Below are 26,535 nucleotides of genomic sequence, written 5' to 3' on the forward strand. Positions count from 1 at the left end.
AACGCACAATTACTGCAACATGGAAGGGGGTTTGCAGGGGTGTTTAACCCCTCCAACAAGAAATTAATATATTTTACTATTATCAGTTGAAATTATTACAAAGTCCTACTGTTGATTTTATTAATATTCACTTTAGATTTCATTAAAAAAAAGAAAAAACTAGTTAGAAATCTGGTTGCCCTCCATATAATGTAGTTTATGTATAGCATAATTAAATTATTATAGCTGTGTGCGAAATGACGCTATGCACTAACTGCATTATCAGGGACACAACCAGAAATTCATGTTGGGGCGTATATATCTGTTATATTTATGTAAATTTTTGCACGTACAAACAATCAACTTCTATTTTTATTCTTATTTTAATTGAATTGCTGTTAAAGTGATGAAAATGTTCTCTGTCATCGCTTTAATCTATAAACGTCATCGGCTTACTGTACTTTTGAAATTAAAATAAACAGACTTCATTTGATAAGAACAGCTAACTACAGGGTAGTGTTGCGACTCTTCACATCATTTTTTTTTTTTTTTTTTTTTATTATAGTAAAATCGGTTTACGTTCGTCTCACAAATACACCTATGACGATTTTTAAACTAAACCGGGGACGAGGAACAACTTTCCCATTGAGGAAAACGTAATTGGTTAGGAAAATTCTCAATTCAGAAATCGTAAAATCCAAATTCTAATATTTAGTCCAATCTTAATATCAGATTCAAAAATTTCAATCCATATACGACAGATAGCTTAAATCTAAAAATAAGCGAGATATGCTCTGGTGCCTTCAACTCCAGGGGCTCACATCTGGTGAGTATGGGCTTGGCACACCCAGGGCACACACACATCATTCTTCTCTTTCTTGGTGATTCCCTTCTATTTCTGACTCTCTCTCTCTCACGGTAATTCAGAATTTTTTTTTTTTTTTGGCTGGTGCAGCATAGCCCTCAGACTTCCTTGCACCATATGGCTAATAATAATTGAAGCACTCTGTACAAAGGTAAGGGTGAACATCAGTAATCCAGTCAACCGCCAGTATGCGTTACTGTCGTCCTTTCAACTGGGCTGTCGGACGCGTTGCAATTTTTCGTTTTTATTTTCGCGCTTTAGTAGTAGTAGTTTATTACTGTATATTACTAATACTGATTTAAGTTATGGGGGTTAGTTAAAGCAGAACAAATTCTTGGTTTATTACAAAGAACACACAAAGTACTTAAAAAGTTGTTAAGGGATGCATAGATCTTGCTTCACATTATTACAGTGATCTCGCCACGCAAAAAATCATTAAACTGGATTTTTTTCTGCAATTTATGCAAAAGGCCAGAAACATACGCGATATCATAACGACTACAGTAAACTCTGTAAAATCCGGAAATATTAAGGAAGCAATCTGGCACTCTTATCAATGATAGCATTTGTTTTTAAGAATCGAAGCAAAAAAGCGACATGTTTATCTTTATGAAATGCTTGCAGGACTGTCTCTTGTCACTTATATATATATATATATATATATATATATTTATTTATATATTTATTTATTTTATTTATTTATTTTTTTTTTTTTTTGTGGCCAGCAGGCGTTATTTATGCATGGTGTTAATTCTCACAGTAGAGCAAACTTGAAACTAGCTGCCCTGGGACTGCACTACTTTCAAACAAATGGCCTCGCAAAAAAGGTTACTTGACCATTTGTTTAAAAGATGAGACTGGTATGGCAGCCTGTTCAGGACTAACTGGTCCCTCATCAGATAGCAGGTGGTCTCTAGTGGCAACACACAGACAAAACAATTATAAAGTTGTTTGATTGAGCCATGAGGTATATGAAATTACAGTTTTCAAAGTTGCTAAAGCTATGTTTTTTCTTAGTATTTGTCACTAAACACCATTTGCTATTTAATGAGGGACTGGCTAGTCCTAAACAAGCAGTTCTAAAACATAGCAGTCTCATCTTTTAAACAAAGTCAATTAACCTTTTTAGGCCATCTGATCGAAAGTGAGATACTAGGGCAACTCGTTACAAAGGCAAGTTTGTCCTGCTTTGAGAATTAAGACAATCCTATTATCTATGCTGTTTTAAATCTTGCTGGTAGCAAACATCTTATACTTTCCCTGAGTCCATATAGTGTCGACTGTATTATAATTTTGAATTTATCTCTCAGTCAGAGATGATCCCTGATTCAGTAAACGTCATAACTTAGCGCGAACCGATCTTGAAAATTACAGCTGTGGGCTGGTCATACATCGTTCAGCTAGAAACCAGTCTGACACCACTTTAGTACACCTGAGAGCAAAGAGAGATATTTAAAATGCCCATTGCAAGTCAGCTGTAAAAGTGTGTTCTTCGTTAAATCTGGTTAATTTGTTAATTTGTTAACAGCGACTGACGGGCACGAACAATAGACTTAATTCCACACAAGCAAAGTTTTTGTCGCCATCATAACTAGTCATATAGCTCATCAGGTACGTGATTAAAGTAGGGAAGAAAATAACAGGTGGCTCAAGTTCAATTACTTGGCTTCCCATGCCATACTAACACTATGGAGGAGAAACGTATTATGCTGCTTTCCTCTCTGAGTGGAACCTGTAAGGACTGGCTGGTGCTACTACTACAGGTTAATAGAAATAATAACTTATATAAATTTATGCTCACAAATTATATCCGTATCGTTAATTTATTGAAATTCTCATGTAACAACAATCAGTTGACTCATAGGATTTAACTCATCCTTTGTGCAATCTTATGTCTTTTTTTTTTAGTCTTTTTAGGCACTCAGAAACGCTGCGTGCGTGTGAGGCGCCCTTGTGCGAAGTCTTATTTGACTGTTCTAACACTTTTCAACAAGAAAAGCCTTTCATCAGCCTTTTATCATTCTGTTTCTTACAATTTTCGGCTGAAAACAAATTTTAATTGATAATGTAATGGAATTTTTAGTAATAGTTATTAGTAAAGTACAAACAATAACGAAAATAATATTTTTTTAATTTTTAAAATTTCTAAATTGTTAAACTCCGGACACTTCCTCACCCCCCGCCCCTTGATTAGTCGCCTAAGTGCTGTGCACAACTTGCACATGGTACGTGGTGGGGGTGAAAAATTTGCATCCCAACCAAATACTGATTACGCCTCTGAGTATACTGTGACATTCTTATGAAATAATGACTTGTACAATGAATAAATGAGATCAGGGAAGTTTAAAGAAATATAAACTGAAAACCAGGGAGTATGAACCATATATACACAACATATAAATCGTATATTCTTAGGAAATATAAGATTTTATTATGATTTAAGGCCATCTTTTGGTGTTCATAGGCTCTAGGTATTCTTCATTCCGAGGTCTCACTATCTTATATAAGACATATTAAAATGTAATTAAAATTAAAATCTAAACTGTTAACTATACCTATAACGTATACATTTAAAAACAAACTATAACGTTTGTTCTTACAGAAATTAGAAAGCTTTTCTATAAATTTAGTTATGAAATTATTTCCCTAACACTTATTCCAGCACATTACTTGAACTACAAACTGTGCAGTTGTTAATAATTTTGCTCACAAAAAAGGCGAAGAAACAATTTATCTTAGAAATCTCTTTTAAAAATTAGTTTTTAAAATTTTTTTGTCCAAATGAAATCGTTGAATTATATTTTTTGGGGTCCTTCCCCATTTTTGTAGGTGTTCGGCACAGTTCCTAATAAGGAAGATGGCCCTGATCAGTATAACTTATGTCTAGTTATCCATCCCTGTTCAGCCCAGTATATGAGACCAGCAAAATGTCGACAGGGGAACATAGTTCCCCTTTGTCATTTACTCCCGGAAGTGTATATGTCGTTTTTATCGTTGGTAATTTGGCAAACTCGAAGTTTTGGACTAATGGTTGTTATCCAGCCGGTTTGCACCGTTTCAGTAGAATCGGTGTCTAAATTATTAGAGAAGTGTTGTACAGAGAACGGTTAAAAATGGCTGCTGCCAGTTTCAGAGAAATTTTGTAAACGATAAAATATGTTTCTCTGAATATTTTCCAGAATGTCAGCACTGATAGATAGTTGACTGTACGATTCTATCCTTAAGAAGTTGCAAGTTTATAAATTTTAGAAAATTAATTTTTGACTTTAAATAACCCCATATATAAAAATCGATGGACTTCAAATCGAGCGATGTCAGAGCCCGTTCAACTATGCTGGTTTAGCTGATCCAGCGAGAAATATAATATGGTGGTGCGCCCAAGTTCAGTACTAAAGGTCGCAGGTCCAAGTCCAGTACCCTGCTCGACTACAAGACTTAATGCTGGAAAAAAAGATAGCAAGGAGTTCTCCTTGGTTGGATTGAGAGATCTCCCCCCTGTTGTGATTTGAAACCATTTCAAATTCATAGGCACCGGACTATGTGTCTCGTTAACGACCAGCCTGGGTGGCCAACTTTCGTAAACCATTCTGATTTTTGCCTTCAAAGCCATCCAGTTGTTGAAGCATTATTCAAGCAGTCTTCTCTAGTTACAATGCTTTTTAAAGTAAAATGATCCAACAACGTTTAAATTCTATACATCACACTAAACTGCTAATTTCCCTGTTCTTTGTTTACTTCCATTGTACCAGTAGGAATTTTCCTGCTACCAATAACCTTTATTCACCTCTCTATTCACATAAAATTTGGGCTCGTTAGAAAACTCTTCAGGAAATCGGTGTTATCTTCCATTTTTTCCCGAGAAAACTATGTGGATATTTTGGCCCGTTTGTCTGCATCGTCTTCTGAAAGGTGATGAAGGAATTGGAATTTGTATCAGTGAAATTTCAGTACATTAAAGAATTGATGAACTGTAAATTCAGCAGCCCTGAGGGGCAGACCAACGTGGGGCTGTAACCCACCACTTATGATCAAAATAATATGGTATTTTTTTTTCTTTTTTTTTTTACTGCTACATGATGATTAGAGCTTTGTGATCTCCATCATACAACTTTTATAATAAAAATCCTGTGATCGCCCCTGCATGCATCTAATTGAAACTATTGTCAGTCCGGTTTCTATCTTTTAAGTTTACGTCTAAAGATTGGGTTGCTAGCCTTTTTCCTCTTGGATGGTGGACTACACTTTGTCTTACTATTTCTTTGATCTGACTGACCTTGCCAGGAGCTTAAGCTCCGCCAGTATGGCTCTCGGGTTCATTGGGATTGGCAAACCTCCTCACCACGATAAATGGTAGTCTACGAGAAAACAAACAATAACAAATTTTACAACATAAAAAATAAAACTACGAAATAAAAACGTTAAGGAAAATAACTATTAGAACATTAAGAGATAGTGTTAAAAGGGAGGAAATTAGAAAACAGTGTAAAATTCAGTGTATTAATGGGTACATATAACATAGGAAAAAAGAATGGGGAAAAACATATAGATAAGATTGAACTAGTGCAGTGGTTCCCAAACTACTGAGATCTACGGATCCTTTCAAAAATAATAATAAAAAAAAAAGTTTACGGACCCCTTCAGAATTCAAAAAAAGTTTATGGACCCTTATATATGCATATGTTTCTCTGTGTGCGTAGAACACTAGGTTTTCTGAAAAGAAAATTCAGTTTTATGTTTAAAACAACTCAACTTTATTTTTACATAAATATATAATAACTTTATTTATCATCAATTTTTCTGTACATAGAACTTCGTTCTATGTACAGAAAAATTGATCAGTTTCAGAGGGTCTGTTTCGCGGTCCTCCATTGTTGTCAGTCTCTTGAATCTTTCATCATTTGTTGATAGCTCTGAAATCCAGTGTTTTCCTTTAAGCATTGAAGCCAATCTCTTTTGGGGCTTCCTGGGGGTCTTTTATTTCCAATTCTTCCTGTCAGTACTACATTAGCCAGCCTGTGTTGTTTTTCCACTGATTCACATGTCCAAACCACTGAAGTTGTTTTTTGTAGATCTGTTCTTTTATGCTGCGTTCAAAATTTAGATCTTTTCTTGTTCATTAGTTTTGTGTTCTCTCCAGTTTGTTTTATTGATTTTCTTTAGACATCTCATTTCAAATGCCGCTATTTTTTGCCTTTCTTTCTTATTTATTCTCCATGTCTCTGATCCACAAGTTGCTGTGGTATGATAACAGTTTCATATAGTTTACTTTTTAGACTATTTGAGATTTTATTGCTCTTCCATATGTATTTGAGTTTGTTCATGTTTATCCATCCGATGTTCACGTCTGTGATTAATTTGGTCAATACTACTTAGGTTTCCGGTTATTAGAGAACCCAGGTATACAAATTTTTAAACTTGTTCTATCTGCTGATTTTGGATGTTTATGTCTTCTATGTTTTTCCGATTTGCATTACTTTAGTTTTATTTATATTAATATTAATTCCATAATTGTTGCTTGCTTTATTGATGTTTGTTAATATTTCTTTTAGTTTTTCTTTGGTTTCTGTTAAAATCACAATATCATCTGCATATTTTATGTGGTTTATATTTTATATTTTTATAGGCAAATGATTGTTATTTGTTATTTGGTTTTTAGGAGCATTAGCAACTAAGGCCATATTGCTCCGGGATATACGGTGGTCATTCCATGACCTTTCCGCATTTTCCATATTTGGTGGTGACGGGCTCGAACCCCGGTCTAATCAAGAAGCGTGTGCTACGCACTGCTGCTCCTTCCCACCTGGCTATGGAGGCGCCGATATAGGCAAATGAAGTAGATGAAGAAGGTGTAAAGGTGATCTATCACCTTTACATCTTCTTCATGGTCTTTATAGCTAAACCAAACAAGCAGAATGCTTAATGAGAAAAGAAAAAAAATTGAGATATTGGATTTTTTTTTAATCCATATAATTGTTATTGAACTCTGCAGCTAGAAATCTGTGTTCTTCTTTACGTCCAAACAACAGAATAATTTCTACGCGCTTTTGTAAGTTTAAGGACTGGATGATTTCGTTATTGGCAACACAAACCCACAATAGAAAAAATAATACTAAAAATAAATAAATAAACATTTTAAAAAATCTTTATTTTAAAATAAAATCAGTCTACATTGATTACAGACTTTATGGACACCCTGATGTCTAAAACTAATCAAAGCGAACCGATTGTTGAAAAAACTGGGATGGAATCAGTGGCGTAACTGAGGGGAGGATTTGGGGATTACATCTCCCTCTCATTATTCTGTCTCTAAGTCTCTTTGAAGACAATGATTTGCTTCAGCAAGTCACTGTTTTCAAAATGGTTTAGAAAATGTGAGAGACAAATAAAATTCTTTCTAGATACAGTATGCATTAATACATATTTAAATAATTTTTAAATTAAATATGCATTAACATTAATTAAATATGCATTAATACATTTTTAAATATTCCTTGTAAAAAGTGCTGATATTTGAAAGGCAAAATTTCAACCCCTTTTTTCCGTACTGAGATTAGTTACACCTATGGGTATAGCACCTCTGGGGACATATTTTATTTCCCAAATTTCTATTTTGGGGAAAATCTTTTGATAGATTCAGTTTTTAGAATGCTGTTTGATATTTAAGAATAATTACTTGTAGTAGTATGGAAAAATAAATGGTGTAGAAGCATTTGGTTACGTAACTTCGCATGGCGTCGTCTTTCGTAACTGTTAAAAAGAATTGAGTTAAATAGTTGGATATTATTACTTTATTAGTTTCTCAGCTTAATTTAACGATTAAATTACCTTGCCTTTAAAGACCAAGTAATAAGTTGACTGACTTTGATAATTACACCACTTTAGTCACTTGTCTTATTTGATAGTTGTCTAATTTTATTTCATAAACGCTAGTTGACCAATAGGAACTCATGAAAGTATTTAGTGCGGTCCTTCTCCGTTCGCGGAGTTGAGTAGCGTTGGAGTGTGCCGTAACCTGATCGACCAGTTGTCTGGTACGAGGTATGCTCTGACAGTTGTGCAAAGTGTCGGTGGTTGATCTTAGATGAATGCAGTGTGCTTTGTTTTCACGTGCAAATTAAATGTTGATGCTATATTTATCAGCAGTGAAATTTATCTTGTATAAACGCTTAACTAATACTGCTAAAAGGAAAGGATCACAGTAAGATTTGTGAAAAAGAATTGAGAACTTAGTTTAATATAAAGTTCTTAACCATTTTAAAAGTAGTTATACTTTTACGTTAATTTTTGGAATGTTTTATTTCTGGACTTAAGAGAAATTGTTCTGTCATCAAAACTGCAAGATCAACAATTCTGAGAATTTATTAGTGGATCTCTTTGGAACAGGTGGGGCTTAACACCACGTGGCAGGTCATATAAGGATATTCGTATGACCTAGTACCACCCATACCTCAGGTCGTTTGGTGGGAATGTTCTGTGCGATCAGAAACACCCTATTGCATTTCGTCATTGAAATATGGGTGTTTATGATATAGAGAACCGTAAAGGAAAACTGTTGAAGATGTGCAGTGTATGAAGTCAAATCAGATTTTGGATATGTAATGCTTATCTTCACTGATTGTACTGTGTTCTTTTGAAGCAAGTAGTGTCATTTAAAAATCTGAATTTAGTTTTCGAAGAAACCGGATTTATTGTTAATTCTACATAACTAAAAAATGCCGTGGAGTGTTGAGAGCTTAGGTCAGGCCAACGTACGGCAAGCATGATATACGGTAGAGTCAATCATGTCGGCCAATTCTGTGCTCGCGCACTTCGCCGACCTAGACATCGCTCCAGGCTAGCATCGTCTTGACCTCAAGTGGAATATGCCTTCTGGTTGGAGTGAACTAGCTTTTCAGTGCGTAAGTATTAAGTTTCCCAATAACGTCATTCATACTATATCGTAAACAGTGCATTTTTATTTTGCAGTGATAAAGACTGGTGAACGTCTAACTGGCCTGCCACCTGTTGAATATTATATTTAGCACCCAAGCTAATCTTAGTATTAAAGAAACATGATGACAGTACATAAAGTTATGTTAATTTTATATTATTTTATTTATAATTCGTACATGTCAAGATATGAGTTCATTTTAATTTTTTTTCTTTTATGAATTTCTTTTCACGTATTAGTATGCCTTTGAAACGCAGTTTGCTGATTCAAAAGCTATGGAACAGAGTGGTATCAAATTATTTAGAGAAGATAAGAAATTAAAGAGGGAGCAAAAATCTTATGCTTCACAACCGTCCTTCCATATATATATAAAAAAAAAACGTTTCAATATTGAAAAAAAAAAAAATGCTTGATGTTATGTAATGACCATTTAGTGGTTGGCCATTTGTATTGTTAGCGCTTGGAAACAGTCATTTGTTAATCATATGAAGCTATTTCCTCCCATCATCTTTTTATAATTTTTAGGACCATTTTAACATTTTAATGGTTTTATTTTTTGTGGTCATTTCAGAATTACAGTGCTGTATAGGTAGGCAAGTTCTCCGTGATTTTACTACTTTGTTGCTCATTTGGAGAGGTCTGGGTTCAAATCCTCTCACTAACCAAAGCAATTACTTTAAAAATGAATTGGGGCTGAATACTGTTTTTAACCATTAGGCTGGTTTAATGCCATAAATACCAGTATGCTGATTAAGAATTTGCATCTATTATTTTTATGGAAGAATTGGCACAATAAACATTAAATCTCCCCTCCCCCCTATTAATTTTATTTTACATCCGTTTGTATTTAAAAGGAACATCACTACAGTGAGCGGTGTTATTCTATTCGACCTTGGGGCAAAATGCATGGATGGTAAAGTGTCAGATTCACCGCTAATCTGAAGTCTGTTTCTCAGAATTCATGTTCAGAATTATCTCAAAACGTGGGAAGTCATTGAAGAGTAGTAGTGTTATTGCAAATTATTATAAATGTATAACAAAAACGTACAAGAGATATTACGAATATATATATATTCATGAATTTAGTTAATGTTTTGAATACATATACATTTTTTGAATATATATATTCAAAGTCAAGGGCGAATATCAATTCCGTTTCTAAAAAAATTTAAAAAAAAGCAGTTTTTTTTAAAAAAAGTTTAAAAAAGCAGGCTTATTTGGGTATCTAACGAAAAAAATAAATAAATAAAAAGGTAAAAAAAATAATGCTGATTAAAAACTACAAGTGAGAACTCAATTGTTAAATGTTTTTATATATTATAAATTTATTATATATTATAAATTCATTATATATATTATATTAATATAAAATGCATATTTTTAAATTTATATTTTTGTTATATTAGCAAAAAAAAAAAAAAAACCGGTTCGTGGATAGGAAGGAGTAAGGCGTATTAATGTATATTATAGCATTTGTTGTAAGGAAATCCAGCACTTTTTTCAGTGGTGTCAACTTAGGTTGAAACAGTACGGTGCAGTACAGTAACCCAATATGATGAGGGGAAGGGGGTTGTTCATTGGCGCCTGCTTATTCATTCATCACTGAAAGACGCAACGTTATTGGTTGGTTAACTGTGCATTAGCATTTGAGCGGAGCGGCAATTAACTTCATACAGTGAATGGCATTTGAATTGTCTTTGTATCACATGCGGAATGAATTTCAAGCAGGCTTATTTGGGTATCTAACAAAAAATAAAAATAAATAAATAAATAAATAAAAAGGTAAAAATAATAATAGTAAAACAACAACAACATTAATACAAAAAAAAATACACATGAGAGGATGCAAGATATATTTAATATCTGGTTATGAAACTTGACAAATTATTTCGGTTAATATCTCGATAAGGTTATAACAACTTAATAATTTAATATTTTTTCTTTGTTATTCTGATGAAAAATATACAAATAATTATTTTAACAGTAAAATAATTTTATAATTAAAATGAGATTAAGTAGCTTTAGGAGTTCTCACTCTTCCATGTGAGAAGATTTAAATTTATTAAAAGTGTAGAAAAGAATAGCGAAAGCTTAAAAAATTTATTAAAAGTATAAAATTTCTAAGGTAAGGTAAGTGGGCTCAAAAAATTCTATAAATTTTTTGAGCCCACAATCCACACATGTGAATTAAAATGATGTTTTTGAATTTAGCCAATGAGTAGTTGATTGCTGGAACAAATTTCTGTTTGTCATTGTGAAAGTTGATAGCTTAAATAAATTCAAGGAAAAACTGGACAAACTTTTGAAGCCAATGGACGGGTGAAATGGAAAGTGGTTTTTTTTTTTTTTTTTTTGTGGCTGATGCTGTATAAGCTTGCTTTCTTGCATCATATGCAAGAAACTCTACTAATGCTAATTTCTTATTGAATCTTGTCACTGGACCAGTAGATTGAATTTCAGAAAAATATAAAATGTAAAGAATAATTTTTAGCAAGAAATAACATTTACTGTGTTTTTAAGCTGGTTTCATAAAAATACAATAATAATTTAAGAAATCACATGCTGTAGTTAGGTTTGTTGTTTCATTAAACAGTTTTGCAAATGTGATGTAAGAATTAATGATGCAGTATTTTTTCAAATTTACATGATCATACACAGAATAGATGCTTAAATAATGAATAAAGTTTGTCCAACTCAGGAATATATAAAGAAATATTTGAAGGTACAATACTACTTAGGGGGGGAAAACCCAATGATGACGATTTACTTAAATTTTCTCCGAAAACTGGATAGAACGAACCTAAAATTACAATATGATAATAGGCAGTTTGACAAAGGTACTATATGTGATGAAATCCAATAGATGGGATACTCTGGATACAGACATGACAAATAATGAAGAGTCATATTAATTGCATCATCTTCAGTGATGTCATAGTTAAAGGACTGACAAGGAAGTAATCATTTGAAATTAACATTGCTAACAGTAATACAACAGATCTAAAGATATGGTTTTTTGAGGTAGCCTGTTTCAGCCTGTTGTTATTATTAGTGATGAAATCTGAAATTTTGAGAAGAAACAATGAAAAAATAATCCAATAAGCCAAATTAACTGCAAGAATAAGAGCAAAAATTTTAGTAAGATAACTGCCTAGGATTGTAGAAAATGGAGAGATCAGATAACATGGAAAATGAAATTAACAATGTTGACAAACTGATTATGTACCATATAACTAAAAGCTATTTTTTGCCTCCCATTTTACAGAATGTATGAAGATATTTCATATAGGATGGTTCAAAATCCAACATGAACTTTGACTATTTAATATAATAGTAATTTAAGGGGCCATTCACATGCACAGTTAGATAAATTTGATTGAATACTCCCTCAGAGGATTTGAGCTCAGGTTATTTCCTGGCTTAATTTTTCTGAGGTTTTATTCTTGTATGGTGTCTTGCTGGTTTTCTTAGCTGGCTCTGTTTTTTGCTTTGCTGGTCAGAATTATTGGTACTTTTTTTGAAATCATAATCTTAACATTGCCTTGCTGGTTACAGTTATTGGATATATGCCTTTTTCACAAGGTTCCTGTTGAATTTATGAGAATCTTAGGTAGTGTAGTAGCATCATTGGTTAAAGATGTTGGAGCTCTCTTTCTTCTTGTGTCAGATCCTGTCTGCTAGCTGAATTTGCATGATATTCTTGATATGGTTGCTTGGTTCCTTGTTGGGAATGTTTTGCTTTTTTTTATTTCTGTGCTTGATAAATTCTGTTCATTGAATATATTGAAGTATGCTATTGAAGTATATATCGATATTAATTTCTTGATTGCTGCTGATAGATTTTTCAGGGAAGCATTTTATAAAAAAAAATGCTTGTTTGAATGCACATCTGTAGTTTGTTATTGGTGCAGAAAAAAAACGCATTAGAGAAATTGTGAAAATCAGAGCACTGGAAAGAGTGTAAGGCTGGGTCCAATTTATCTGCTCTCTCAAATCGGTTATATTTTATATGAATTCTGGTTGTTAATCATCTAATCCAGTGATCTCCAAACTTTTTTGGTTGCGCACCCCTATTTTACTTAAAAGGATTACCGTGCACCCCCGAATAAAAAATTAAATATATATATAAATTTAATATTTTTTAAAATTTATAAATCATTTACATGGAAGGCATTATATCTAAAATCACATATAATTTTAAAAGATCACAAATAAAAAAATACAAAATAAAATTAAATTGAAGTTCAAGTACAAAATGCATGTACTTGAATGTGCATGATCAATGGCATGATGAAATAAAGCTACATATTGAAGTATCAAAAATACATTTATTTATAATTTTTATTTTCAATTATGTTTCGAAAAACTAAGGTTTTCATAATTAATAAATATTGATTTATTGCGGATTATCTCATGCACCACTAGGGGTGTGTGCACCCAACTTTGGAGACCACTGATCTGTTCTATAGGATACTCACACAATATTTGGAGCAAGAAGAATAAGTTGATCCCTTGTTGTCTGGCCATATTGGCCAGACAACAAGGGATAGTTGTTAATAAACTTTCTGGTGCTGTCATGTTCAGAAGATATTTGCTATTGATGACAATCTTTTTTGATGTATAATAAACTTTCTATTATACAAGCTAATGTTGTGAAGAGGAAATAGTGTTAATCAAAAATTATTTTTAACTCTTAAATCCTTCTTTTTTCATTTTGATAATATAAATACATGAGTGACTTTCAAAAATTTAATCTCATTGAAAAGGGCATTTTCTTAAAACAACTTTGTAGTATTACCATGTAATGTCATTCTCAAATCAAATGATAAAAGTTTATTTAAGTCATTAGGTGAAGGAATATATATCTTTTAGACGTTTTAAAAATGGTATTGCCATATTCATTTGTTAATAAAAAAACTGAAAAATAATTTGTGGGGACTGTCATGGAAGAATTAAATAATATAATATTTAACTTTTTTTTTAATTAACTAAAATTGTTTAAAGATAAATCTGATATGTGACTGTTCTATTTCATATGGGCTAAATATTAACAGTAATGTATTTTACTTTTATTAGAGAACATGCTGTTTCTTGAAGTGAAATTAATTGGCCTCCACATCTTTCTTTAATGGATTCTTTATTTACTAATTTATTGCATCTAGCTTAAGTACCTTTTCATTTCATATTTGAATTATGTGGGCAACATTTTCAGTCTTGCTGATATTGTCATAATGACCATTAAATGATTTGATTTGCTTATTAAAGTATAAAAGATTTAGTGGTCTTGTTTTTAATGTTTTTTTTAATCATTCATGATGTCTGTTGTTTACTGGTATGTTTTACTAGTAAATATAATATCCTTAAGTTTTAAATTTGTAAGTTTTCTTCTGAACAATGCTTGGCTGCTTGCTTAGATTCTGTACATTTGTTCACTGCACTTGTACATTTGCTCAGCACGGGGTTGCTAATTGAGGCTGCCTGTTGTCTGATGATGAAATTAAATAGTTCTGAGACTGGTCATAACAGTACCTTCAAGTTTCTAGTGAATACAGTAACTCATTTGCCTTCTGGGTTATGCTATTCAATTAAAAATGAAATTAGTTATTTTAAGTTGTTTATGGACAAACTTAGTTATTATTATTATTAGCATATGGTGTAAGAAAGCCTGAGGCTTATGCTGCACTGGCTAAAAAAAAAAACTTTCTGAATTACCATGAGAGAGAGAGAGAGAGAGAGAGAGAGAGAGAGAGAGAGAGAGAAGAATCAAAAGGGAATCGCCAAAAAAGAGAAGAATGATGATATCCAGCTCAGGACCCTGGGTGTGCTAATCCCGTACTCACCAGATGTGAGTCCCTGGGGTTAATAAAAGAGCCTAAGCTGCTTAGGCTTTCTCATTACTAAAGAAGGGATAATAATGCCCCAAGGCAGTAATAGCAGAGAAGCATTATTTTCTAAAACTATTTCAATACTTATGTTGAAATAGTACCCCACTTCTATATATGAATTCTGGTTTTGGCGCATTATAGCCTTAGTTGCTAATGCGCCAATAAAACCCAACAACCAACCATCTATACAGGGTGTTTCAGTTAAACGTTTCAGAACTTCTAAGAGGGATAGGGTACATCCTGACAACTCGAAATCATATAGCAATGTGGGGTCGGAAATGCTTTCCTGAAGCGGTGTTGTACACAGAAGCACCATAAAGAAAAGAGACCGTAAGCGAGAAATCGTTTTAATAATACATGAAAAGAAGCAAAAGGTACATGGATTAAAGTAAGTGTTCGAAGTTTCTTCCACGGGCTACAATGCACGCCTCACATCTCCGACGCATGGACATCCGAACATTCTGGAATACTCCAGGCGAATTTCGAATTTCTTGAACAAGAACGCCAAGTTAGTAGGATGGATGATTACACGAACGCAGAGTTAGCCAATAGGCATTTGGCGTACGGGGCTGCAAATTGTAGTGGGCCAGTGGCACAGCGTTTGTACGCGGAACGATATCCGACGAGGCGTATTCCCAGTCATAATTTCTTTGCAAGACTGCACCAGAGGTTAGCTGAGAGAGGTTCATTTGAAAGAGCTGACAGGGACAGGGTAAGAACAGCACGGACTCCAGCCGTCGAACAGAATGTGCTGCAGCATGTACAGGGGAATCCAAGAACGAGTACACGAAGTCTAGCAAACGCAGTCGGGGTTTCCCATTGCAGCGTCTGGAGGATTCTCCGAGAACAAGACATGCATCCGTTTCACGTGCAGCGTGTCCAGACACAGCAACCGGAGGATTATGCACCTAGTATTGCTTTCGCACAGTGGTACCTTGGAAAATGTGCTACAAATCCCATTTTTCCTGCTGAAGTGTTGTTTTCCGATGAGGCATCCTTCACAAGGGAAGGAATTTTCAACACGCATAACGACCATATCTGGGCGGTCGAGAACCCGCATGCAATACGATGTCGTGCAGCACAGATTCGATTTTCGGTCAATGTATGGGCCGGTATTATGGGAGATCACCTCATCGGACCTTACCTGTTACCGTGTCGTCTAACCGGACCTATCTACTTGATCTTTCTGCAGCAAGTATTGCCACAACTTTTGAGAGATGAACAGATTTCTGCATCGACGCAACAGACAATGTGGTTCCAACACGATGGAGCCCCTGCCCATTATAGCGGAGATGTTCGTAACTACCTGGATGTCACATTTGGTCAACAGTGGATCGGACGTGGTGGTCCCGTGCGTTGGCCTGCTCGGTCACCCGACCTATCGTGTCTTGATTTTTATTTCTGGGGTCATATGAAATCGCTAGTTTATGACACCCCTGTTGACAATGCTGAGGAGCTGGTTGCAAGAATCGCAGTAGCTGCCGAAGAAATTCGCCTGGAGTATTCCAGAATGTTCGGATGTCCATGCGTCGGAGATGTGAGGCGTGCATTGTAGCCCGTGGAAGAAACTTCGAACACTTACTTTAATCCATGTACCTTTTGCTTCTTTTCATGTATTATTAAAACGATTTCTCACTTACGGTCTCTTTTCTTTATGGTGCTTCTGTGTACAACACCGCTTCAGGAAAGCATTTCCGACCCCACATTGCTATATGATTTCGAGTTGTCAGGATGTACCCTACCCCTCTTAGAAGTTCTGAAACGTTTAACTGAAACACCCTGTATATGAAAAGCCCCTATTTTAGATAATAGCATTTGTAGTGGTGGTTTTTTATTTTTTAAAATAAATTTTGACCAGCTTTACTGAGGTTTTTCTTTAATTCCATTTGGTGCCCACCTTGAATGGTTGCTTCAGAGGTGTTGCCTAGGTTATGTTGACCATAACCTAGTTACACCTCTGAGTTTGTATGTTATGCTGGCAAAACAAACAGAATAACTCCTGGAGGAACCCCATTCCTTCTGCCTAAGATGGAAGGATCCTCAATAGGGGCTGGCTTCAGTTCAAGAGGACTTTGGAAAAATTTCTAATCCTAGACAAGAATTGGACTTACAAGGGTGGCTCAATAAAGAATCGCCCTGACCTAGCTGTGGAGGTGCTAGCCTGTTGATTCTTGGCACAGGTTTTAGTCCTCTACATAGTCACCGTGCAGATTTACACATTTTCCCCATCGATGGATGAGGCTACAGATACCGTTTTTGTAGAAGTGGTGGGGTTGGTCTTTGAACCATGACTCTGTTGCAGAAATGAGTGTCTCATTGTCAGGGAAGTGCACCCCCCGAAGAAATGATTTGTGGAAAGCAAACAAGAAGTCCGATGGTGGGTGAGTAGGCTGGATGGGGCAGTATTTCGTATTCACAAGTGGCCGCTTGTGTTGTTGCAATTTCCGAAGTGTGAACTGAGGCATTGTCTTGAAGCATTCTCACACCTCTGGACAGCATTCCACGCCTACATGTTTTGAATTTCTCCCGTAATTTTGTGAGTAATTTGGCATAATAGCACTTGTAATTCGGAACTTATAATTGTTCTATCTTTTGGCAGGTAATCAGTCATTTTTACACCTTTCTCATCCCAAAACACTGTCACCAAGACCTTTCCTGTTGACGCTTGGACCCTTGCCTTCTTGGGAGAGAACCATGATATCACCATTCCATGGACTGCTTTTTACTTTCAGGGTCAAAACGGTGTATGCAACTTTCATCCTGAGTGATTAGACGAGAGAAAAAGTCTTCCTCATTTTTTTGACACAGGGCTAACAACTCTTGTGACTTTGTTGTCGATCAGCCTTCTGGAAACCAGTCAATAATTGGGGAATCCATCTTGCACTTAATTTATAAATGGAGTTGGTCATGAAGGACTGTTTTAACAGAGCCCACACTAATCTTCACCTCCTGGTGAAGATTAGTGTGGGCTCTGTTGAAACAGTCCTTCATGAACTGGATATCTGTGCAATTCATGCACAGATATCCGGCGATCTTCCACGATTAACGAATCCATTTTTTTGATTGTGCTGTCATCAATGGCTGAATGGGGACGACCTGCAATGGGCTCAGATTCTACTGATGTCCGACCACACCTAAATTGTCTATGCCAGTGCTTCACAATGCCATAGGATGGGGCTTCATCCTTATATACAGCAGTCATCTCCACGTGGATTTCTTTAGGAGTTTCCCCTTCAAGAACAGATACCGGATTACAGCTCTGGCTTCAATTTTGTCCATGATGCTACTTCGTTCAGCTCTGTAAGAGAAAAACAAATTAAGACACAGGGCTGAAATTTTACATCTTTAGTACAGAGATATGTATGATGCTACACACAAAATATCAAGACTCTGCGATATGTGGAAGTAGGTGAGGGCGATTCTTTATTGAACCAGCCTCGTACGTCTCTCCAAACTGTATCTGCTCAATAATTTATTGGACCTTTGCAAGTAGAGAGAACGATACTGCTATTGTTCCTGTATATATAAGCTGTTCACTTTGTACAAATCGCAAATCCGCCCTATCATGGAATATTGTTTTCACGTCTGGGGCAGTGCCCCCAAAGCCTCTCTTAGGCTTCTAGATTCCATTCAGAAGAGGGCAATTAGGTTAATTAATGATTCTCTAACAGAGTCTTTCCACTTGCTGTCTTATAGACATATTGTTTCTGCTGCATGCCTTTTCTACAGATACTTCCACGGGCACTGTTCTTCCGAATTAGCTTCTATAATTCCCGCTTTTTCTTTCAAAACAGTCCGAACACATGCCGCCAACATCCATTTACTGTCCAACTTCAAACTCACAGAACCAACTTTTCATCTGCCTCGTTTATTCATTCAACTGCCGTCTTCTGGAACAACCTTCCTTCATACGTATTTCCTGACAATTGTGGTCTACAAAAGTTCAAGTCTAATGTCAACAAATATCCTCTCCCATCTTCTCAACCAAACCAAGCATGGTATTAAGTACTATAGGTTCTAATACCTCTCGTTTGGGGTTTTCATTAAAAAAAAAAATAAATGAATCCCGACTCCCATTAAAAAAAAATATTAGAAAGTTTTTGCTTTCTGATATCCAAGGTTTAAATTTTCTGAGGCAGTCTCAGTCCCATTCAGTTTAGGATAATTGAGATCACGCTGTACTTATGTCCACTATAATATGTACAAATTTGTGCTAAAGCAAACAACTGCATTAGCACAAGTTTTTACACTATTCTTGTGGAATTGATCTATGTTAAAGTATGGCATTGATATCATCAATAGTAGTAGTAGTAGTAGTGGCACTTGATGCAAGAAAGCAAGTGTAGGAGCTTATGCAGCATCAGCCAAAAAAAAAAAAAAAAAAAAAAATCACACCATACCCTCCAATTGCCTGTCCAGTTCCTCCTTAAATTTATTTAACCTATCAACTTCCACAACGACAGATGGAAGTTTGTTCCAGCAATTAACCACCCGCTGGGTAAAGGCAAATTTCCGCACATCTATTCTACATCTATCCTTTCTTAATTTGAACTTATGTCCCCGTAGGTTCGTATTCTGAACAAGTGGGAGGATCCCATCAGAATTCAGCGTGCTCAACCCATTCAAGGCCTTATAGACCTCAATCAGATCGCCGCGCAGGTGCCTAGTCTCCAGCCACTGCAATTTGCAGAACTTAAGCCTCTCTTGGTAAGAGGATCCCTTCATTCCCCTCACCAATCGTGTTGCTCTTCTCTGTACACGCTCAAGCAAATCTACATCCTTCCTAAAATGAGGCCTCCAGACCTGTACGCAGTACTCAAGGCGTGGCCTGACCATTGCCTTATACAGAGGGACAATCACCTCCTTTTCCCTGCTAGCAAAATTCCTATATATCATTGACAAAACCCCATGACCTGCCCTAGCAGCCTGTCTACATTGCTCAGAAAACTTCATATCTGACTGCACAATTACTCCCAGGTCTTTTTCATTTTCTACCACCTTAAGTGTAGTACCACACAGTTGGTACGTTTCTCTGGGGTTACTTCTACCCATATGCAGTACTTTGCATTTGTCAAGGTTAAACTTCAGTTGCCACTTCTTAGCCCATCTGCCCAAATTATCTAGATCCTGTTGCAGTAGCACACTGCCATTACTGTCATTAACAACCCTGCCAACCTTCGTGTCATCTGCAAACTTCGACATTAAGCCTGATATACCTTCATCAATATCATTGATAAATATACAAAACAACAGTGGACCCAACACCGAACCCTGTGGGACTCCACTAATAACATTAGTCCACGAAGAGCAGCACCCATTGATTACCACCCTCTGTCTTCTCCCACTTAACCATCCTTTTATCCATTGTAGCAACTTACCCTTAATACCATTCTGCTCCAATTTGTACAGTAGTCTTCCATGCGCAACAGTGTCAAAAGCTTTCCTGAAATCCAAGTATATGATATCAAAATTATTTTTTGCATCCAGTTCCTTTGTGACCACATCATAATAACCAATCAAATTTGTCAGACAAGACTTTCCCTTAACAAACCCATGCTGTGTCTGAATTATTGCTGCAGTCTTGTCTAGATGATCCTGCAATGCATCTTTAACCAGTGACTCCATTATTTTACCCGGAACAGAAGTTAAACTAACTGGTCTGTAATTATTCGTGTCACCCTTCGAACCTCCTTTGTGAATTGGGGATACATTTGCACATCTCCAGTCCGTGGGAACCTCCCCTGAATCCAAGGATGCTCTCATAATTATGGTTAAGGGTTTGCTTAGTTGCTTTGCCGCCTCCTTTAATATAACTGGATAGATCCCATCCGCCCCAGGTGCCTTTCTTATGTTTAACTTCAACAATTTCTCCTCCACTTTGCTCTCAGTTATTACAAAATCATTAAGCACACTGCTACAATTTGATAACCTTCTTCCATTTTCAAACTGTAATGATTCCTCACGTGTGAATGTAGATGCAAAATACTCATTCAGTTTGTTTGCTATCTGAGCAGGATCATCAACAGTCGAACCATCGATGTCAAGTGGACCAATCATATTCAGCCCCTTCCTTTTAGAGTTTATATAAGTAAAGAAATCCTTGCTGTTTTTCTTAGCATCTTTTGCCAAAGATTTCTCGTAATCCGCCTTTGCCTGCCGAACCTCCTTTGTGACCTGATTACAGACTAGCTTATATCTGCTACAGGCTTCTGCGTCGCCTGATAATTTATATGCATCCCATGCATTTTTCTTCTCTGACACGAGTCTCATTAGTTCATTTGATAACCATTTAGGCCTAAACCTTGAACAATATTTCTTCATCGGTATGAAAAGTCTAGTAGCTTCCACGATTAATTCCTTGAATGCTTCCCACTTAGAATTTACTGTTTGTAACATCGTCAGTCGATCCCACTGTACAGAATTTAAAAACTGTCTGAGACCACTGTACTCCCCTTTACGGAAGCAAAAACCCTTTCCTTTACCCCTGACGGTAGTTACCTCTTTGAGTAAATCCCACTTCAGCACACTGTGATCACTGCCACCTAGTGGTTCCTTTATCTGCAAATTCTTAATACACGAATGATCACTGCTGATAACCAGATCAAGAGTATTACTTTCTCTGGTTGCCTCTCGAACATGCTGCTGCAGAAAACAATCATCCAATAAATCCACAAAAGTCAGACTAGTGTGTGAGTGACCAACCCACAAGTTCCAGTCAATATCTGGGAAGTTAAAATCCCCCATTATAAGACATTCTGATTTACTGGCCCACTCTATTTCTCTGTACAATTGTTCATTGTACTCATTCGAGTCATTAGGCCTATAACACACTCCTACTCTTATCTTTGCTTTTGCAGTGCTTATGTCACACCAAACTGACTCAACAGTGCACTGTCCATCTATATCAACTGGATGCACTTCTTTTGATTTTATGTTTTTCTTAATTAACAGCATAACACCTCCTCCCTTTCTGTCCTGTCTATCCTTTCTGTACACATTGTACTCCCCAAATTCCAGTTCTGCATTCCTTATATCTTTGTGACACCACGTCTCTGCTATCCCAACAATATCAATTTGATATCAATTTATGATATCAGTGCTATGCTTTAAAACATTGTAGTGATAAGTATTAAAAAGCATGTAATATCACTTTTGCCTCCAAATGGAATGTAAATTTTACGTTTTCACCATTCTATGATGTGGAGAAATGACAGAACATGGGTAAGCAGGAAAGAAGCACAGAACCCTTGAAAGCAGCTTAAACCCAAGGCAATTCTAATTATTTGGGTTTACAGTGATGAGGATTTCTTGTTTGTGCCTTTCTCTCTCTCTCTCTCTCTCTCTCTCTCTCTCTCTCTCTCTCTCTGGTATTAGAATTTTGCCGTCAATTTTATATTTTGCTTTTTTTGGAAACTTGGCCTATACAGTGCAGTAACATATATTCAGCATGTAATATTAGGCTGGTTTTCTCTTGTTCATTTTGCTCATTGAGTTCAATGTTGTTTGTTGAACAAGTTGTTATGTTCGACATATTGGTTTTAACCAACACACATTTGTAATGTGGCTTTAATTTGATACAACACTGTAGTGGATTTTGTATGTAGGATAAAACAACAATGAAGGTTTAGCAGAATTTGGTAGTGTTGGAGTATCAGATTTTAGGTTTTTTGAGTAATAATCAAAATACCATCTCTTTTTATTATTATTTTCTTTTGAATAAAATGTTGATCCATACTGTACTTGTGGTACAAATTCCTCTTCCATAATGTTCACGAGGTTTTGTTTGGATAATATATCTCCTTCGGAACAATTGAAAGTGGCATGAGTGATGATCTTGATATTCATTTTTCTAAAGAGAGTCAGTCAGTTTAAAGTAGGATGGATAAATGGGCAAAAATTTGCTTTCTCCCAGGGAGTAAATGAATGTTCCAAAAATTTCCATTCTTTCTTATTTATTTTTATTCATCATTATTATTTTTTTAATAGTTTTACATTTGCATAGGGGACTATTAGTAAGAGCATGTTGTTCTTGATGTAGTAACAGTTGACTGTATCCCTTTCTGGGATGCTATTAGAACAGATCTGGCTCAATGAGATATAGATACTACAGTCAGAACAGAAATATCTGCTCATAAACAAAAATGCAATATCTTTGGAGGACCTGCACATTTTGTTCTGGATCTAGTGATTCACATTTTTTGGCTTCCTGGTATAACTTATTTTTTTTTACTAGAGAATTTTACTAGAGAATTTTTATTAGAGAATTTTTTTATTAGAGAAATTTACCCCAATTTGATATGTAGAACACTTCTGTGTAATACTCTCCAGAAATTAAAATGAATGTAAAATTAATGCAAAATGATTAAAATCAATTAAAAAACAATTAAAAAATTAATTTAAGAACAATTAAAATTAATTAAAAGTAATGCAAATTTTGAAAAAATGACTTCCCTTCCTTACGTATTGAGCAACATAGCTCTGTTTTATACTATAAAATTTGTGTATTGTATCTTTCACTTTTACAGAAGGTTGCAACTAAATGAAATCAGCCAGCTTACAGAGTAAGCTGGCTGATTTCATTTAGTTGCAGCCATTGGTATGCTAGTAATTTTGTTTGGGATGGGGGGAGAAGGCCTTAAGTGTTGGAACTTGCTATTTAGCCCTAGAGAAAAATACCATCCTCGACTTGATTAAATTACACTTTTGGGGGAGGGACTGAAGCACAGCAATCATTTCTTCCCTGGTTTGAAAACATGGACACAGCCTTCTTGCATGTTGGCAGAAACTAGTTTTGACATACTGGTTTTAACCAACACACACACATTACAAATGTGTTTTTAATTTGATTTAACACTGTAGTAGATTTTGTATGTAGGACAAAACAACAATAAAGGTGATCAGCTTTAACAGAATTTGGTAGCATTGGAGTATCAGATTTTAGGTTTTTTGAGTTAGTAATCGAAATACCATCTCTTTTTATTATTATTATCTTTTGAATAAAATGTTGATCCATACTGTACTTGTGGTACAAATTCCTGTTCCATAATGTTCATGAGGTCTTGTTTGGATAATATATCTCCTTTGGAATAATTGAAAGTGGCATGAGTGATGATCTGGATATTAATTTTTCTAAAGAGAGTCAGTCAGTTTAAAGTAGGATGGCTACAGGATAAATGGGAAAAAGTTTGCTTTCTCTCAGGGAGTAACTGAATGTTTCAAAAATTTCCATTCTGGTGATGGGAAAGTGGTTAGTGGAAGGAGGAATAGAGGACTGTATGTGCAGAAGTTTATCGTTTAATGATGAACAGCCTGCCAAGAGGGTGGGGGTGTGTCATAGCACCCAGGGGACCAACATGTTGAAGTGAGTGGCAGTGACATCAGTATGAAAACATGGCGTGTTCCAGATGCTTTGTTTGAGGGTTGGTGTATTTCTATTAGGAGATTTTAATGGACACCAGCTATGCTGCTTCACAATATCAATGGTGCATTATTAAGAGCTTTGGCTATGAAGCAAAATGTCTTTATATGGCCCACAAAGTCTTATGAGTGCATGGTCCTGGTGCATCTGTACCACTTTCAATATAGGATGGCATCCCAATGGCATGCATCCTGTTGTATTTTTAAATTAAAACTAAAGTTAGTTTTGCAGCAAAGCAAAACACTAAGTAGTGGGAATGCTTTGGATCAAAAGAGAAACTGTCAATGGCATTTCTCATGCAAATCAAAGCTATACAGTGGGTGCTACTTGTTGCCTTTTTCCTAGTTGTCTGTAGACATGATACAGTTAAAGGGGATGGCTTTGCCCCTCTCAATGTCAATTCAGCATTCTGATGGGCTTACATGAGAGCTTCAGAAACAGGGTTTATACCTTTGAAGGAATTAAAAAAGGGACCCATCAAGCACTCTTCTGCCTAGCACAGTGCTAGAGACTGCATCAGATGACACAGTGATGTCCTCCATGGCAGAAATTGCTTCCATTTTGTTTCCATGGGAAGTAACTTTTGTTGGTGATTATCTCAGGAAAACAAGAAATATATTTTGAAAAAGGATAAGTGAAATAGGACTAAAGTATATCTGTCAGGGACAAAAGTTGATAATGTAGAGCAGCTATCAGTCTAATCTTTTGCTGGCACAAAAGGATGTTAAGAAATCTGAGGATTTACTTAAAAAGTACAGGGCAATGTTGAGAAAAAGTCGTGAGTTAGGATTAAATTTGAAAGTGTCTGTAATTCTGCCCAGACACGTTGGCAGGGAACACATGAAGTTTGCCTTGTCAATCATTTTGGCCCTAGAGAGAATGTGCAAGGCTCATGGTGCAGAGACTTTCTTATCGTGGGATGTACTTGTTAACGACCCACCTAATACTGCCTGGGATCCCAGGCAGTATTTGGTGGGTCAGAAAACTATTAGCATCAGCAAACATTCTTGCATTTCTTCTATTTAAGTATACCCCATCCCTGTAAAAACAGTCTCTCTTGAAAACTACTAGCTTGGAAGATATATACACACTAATAGATTAACAGCAGTTACAGACAAGAGGTGAAAGTGATCCTTGTACTGTTCAACATGCAGGTTTAGAAAGCAATGTGTTTGGAGCCTGCAACCTGCCAAGAGTCCTCATGATGCAAGTAGATACATGGGCTGTGTTAGAGTTACTAATAGGGGGGAAAAATGGATGCATGTAATGCTTGGAGTATAATACACAAATTTTATGCATTTGAAGTGCTGATTAAGCCATCAGTCTGGCTTGCCTCTTAGGCAATCTCTGGATAGGCACATATTAGCTCTAGCACTCCTTAAACAACCATAACAACAATAAGTCATCAAATGTGGATATTTGTAGAGATATTAGAGCCACTTCCTTTCTGGTAATCACAGAAAGGAATGGGGGGGGGGATTATGATCAAGAAGGGCACATAGCCTGAAGCAGTGCTCCCAACCAGTGCAGTGTTGTCAGTTTGGTGTGAGCACTGGGAAAACAGAAATGAGAGTAGATGTGTGTTATAGGCCAAGTGACTGTAATGAGTATTACAAATAACTATACAGACAAGTAGAGTGGAACAGTAAATCAGAATATCTATTAATGAGGGATTTTAACTTTTACAGATATTAATCGGAAATTGTGAGATGGTCGATTGCACTGGAGCAGAACCATTCTGGTTTTATTGGGTGATTGTATTCTACACCAGTATGTTAGAGAGGCAGTAAAAGTAACCAGTACTCTTGATGTGATTATCAGCAGTAAATCTTCATGCATTAAGAATCTGTAGATAAAAAATCAACTGGGTGGCAATGATTACAGTGTATTGATAGCTGTAATGGAAATTGATGCAAGAAAGCAAGCCTATATAGTATCAGCAAAAAAAAAAAAAAAAAAACCCTACACAGTTCACCCATCCATACCCTCCAAGAATTTGTCTAGTTCTACCTTGAATTTATTCAGCCTATCCACTTCCATAACAACAGATGGAAGCCTGTTCCAACAATCAACCACCCACTGGCTGAAGGCAAACTTCTGCACATCTATCCTGCAACCAATCTTCCTTAACTTGAATTTATGTCCCCTCGTGTGTACTCTCAGTGAGTGGAAGAATGCCATTAACATTCAGCTTACTCAATCCATTCAAGGCTTTAAACACCTCAACCAGATCTCCACGCAGGTGCCTAGGCTCGAAATGCTGCAATTTTTTTATTTTTTGGTTGTTCTTCTCTGCACCCATTCCAGCAGATCTAGATCTGCTGGAATGAGTGCATTACCGTGTGTGTGTGTGTGTGTGTGTGTGTGTCTTAGTTACTGTACTGTATACAGTACTCAACTAGAGTTAAGTACTGTATACAGCGTACAGACTTAAGTACTGTATACAGACCTGTATATG

At 35.9% G+C, this 26,535-nt stretch overlaps 1 protein-coding gene across 8 annotated transcripts in view; it reads left to right on the forward strand.

The window, feature by feature from the left end:
• Positions 1 to 26,535, forward strand: part of CdGAPr (GTPase-activating protein CdGAPr) — a 514,430-nt gene that overhangs the window by 219,508 nt on the left and 268,387 nt on the right. Inside the window, exon 1 of one of the 8 annotated variants that reach the window (XM_090388797.1) lies at positions 8,179 to 8,742. The exons of the other annotated variants lie outside the window; for them this stretch is intronic. Within the exon in view, the coding sequence (XP_090244923.1) occupies positions 8,707 to 8,742 (36 nt within the window). The 5' untranslated portion in view covers positions 8,179 to 8,706. Of the gene's footprint in view, positions 1 to 8,178; positions 8,743 to 26,535 lie in introns of those variants that run through there. 8 annotated transcript variants of the gene reach the window in all.

Source organism: Mastigoproctus giganteus, chromosome 2, assembly GCF_048544385.1.
Source record: "Mastigoproctus giganteus isolate SK-2022 chromosome 2, ASM4854438v1, whole genome shotgun sequence".
Lineage (NCBI taxonomy): Eukaryota > Metazoa > Arthropoda > Arachnida > Uropygi > Thelyphonidae > Mastigoproctus > Mastigoproctus giganteus.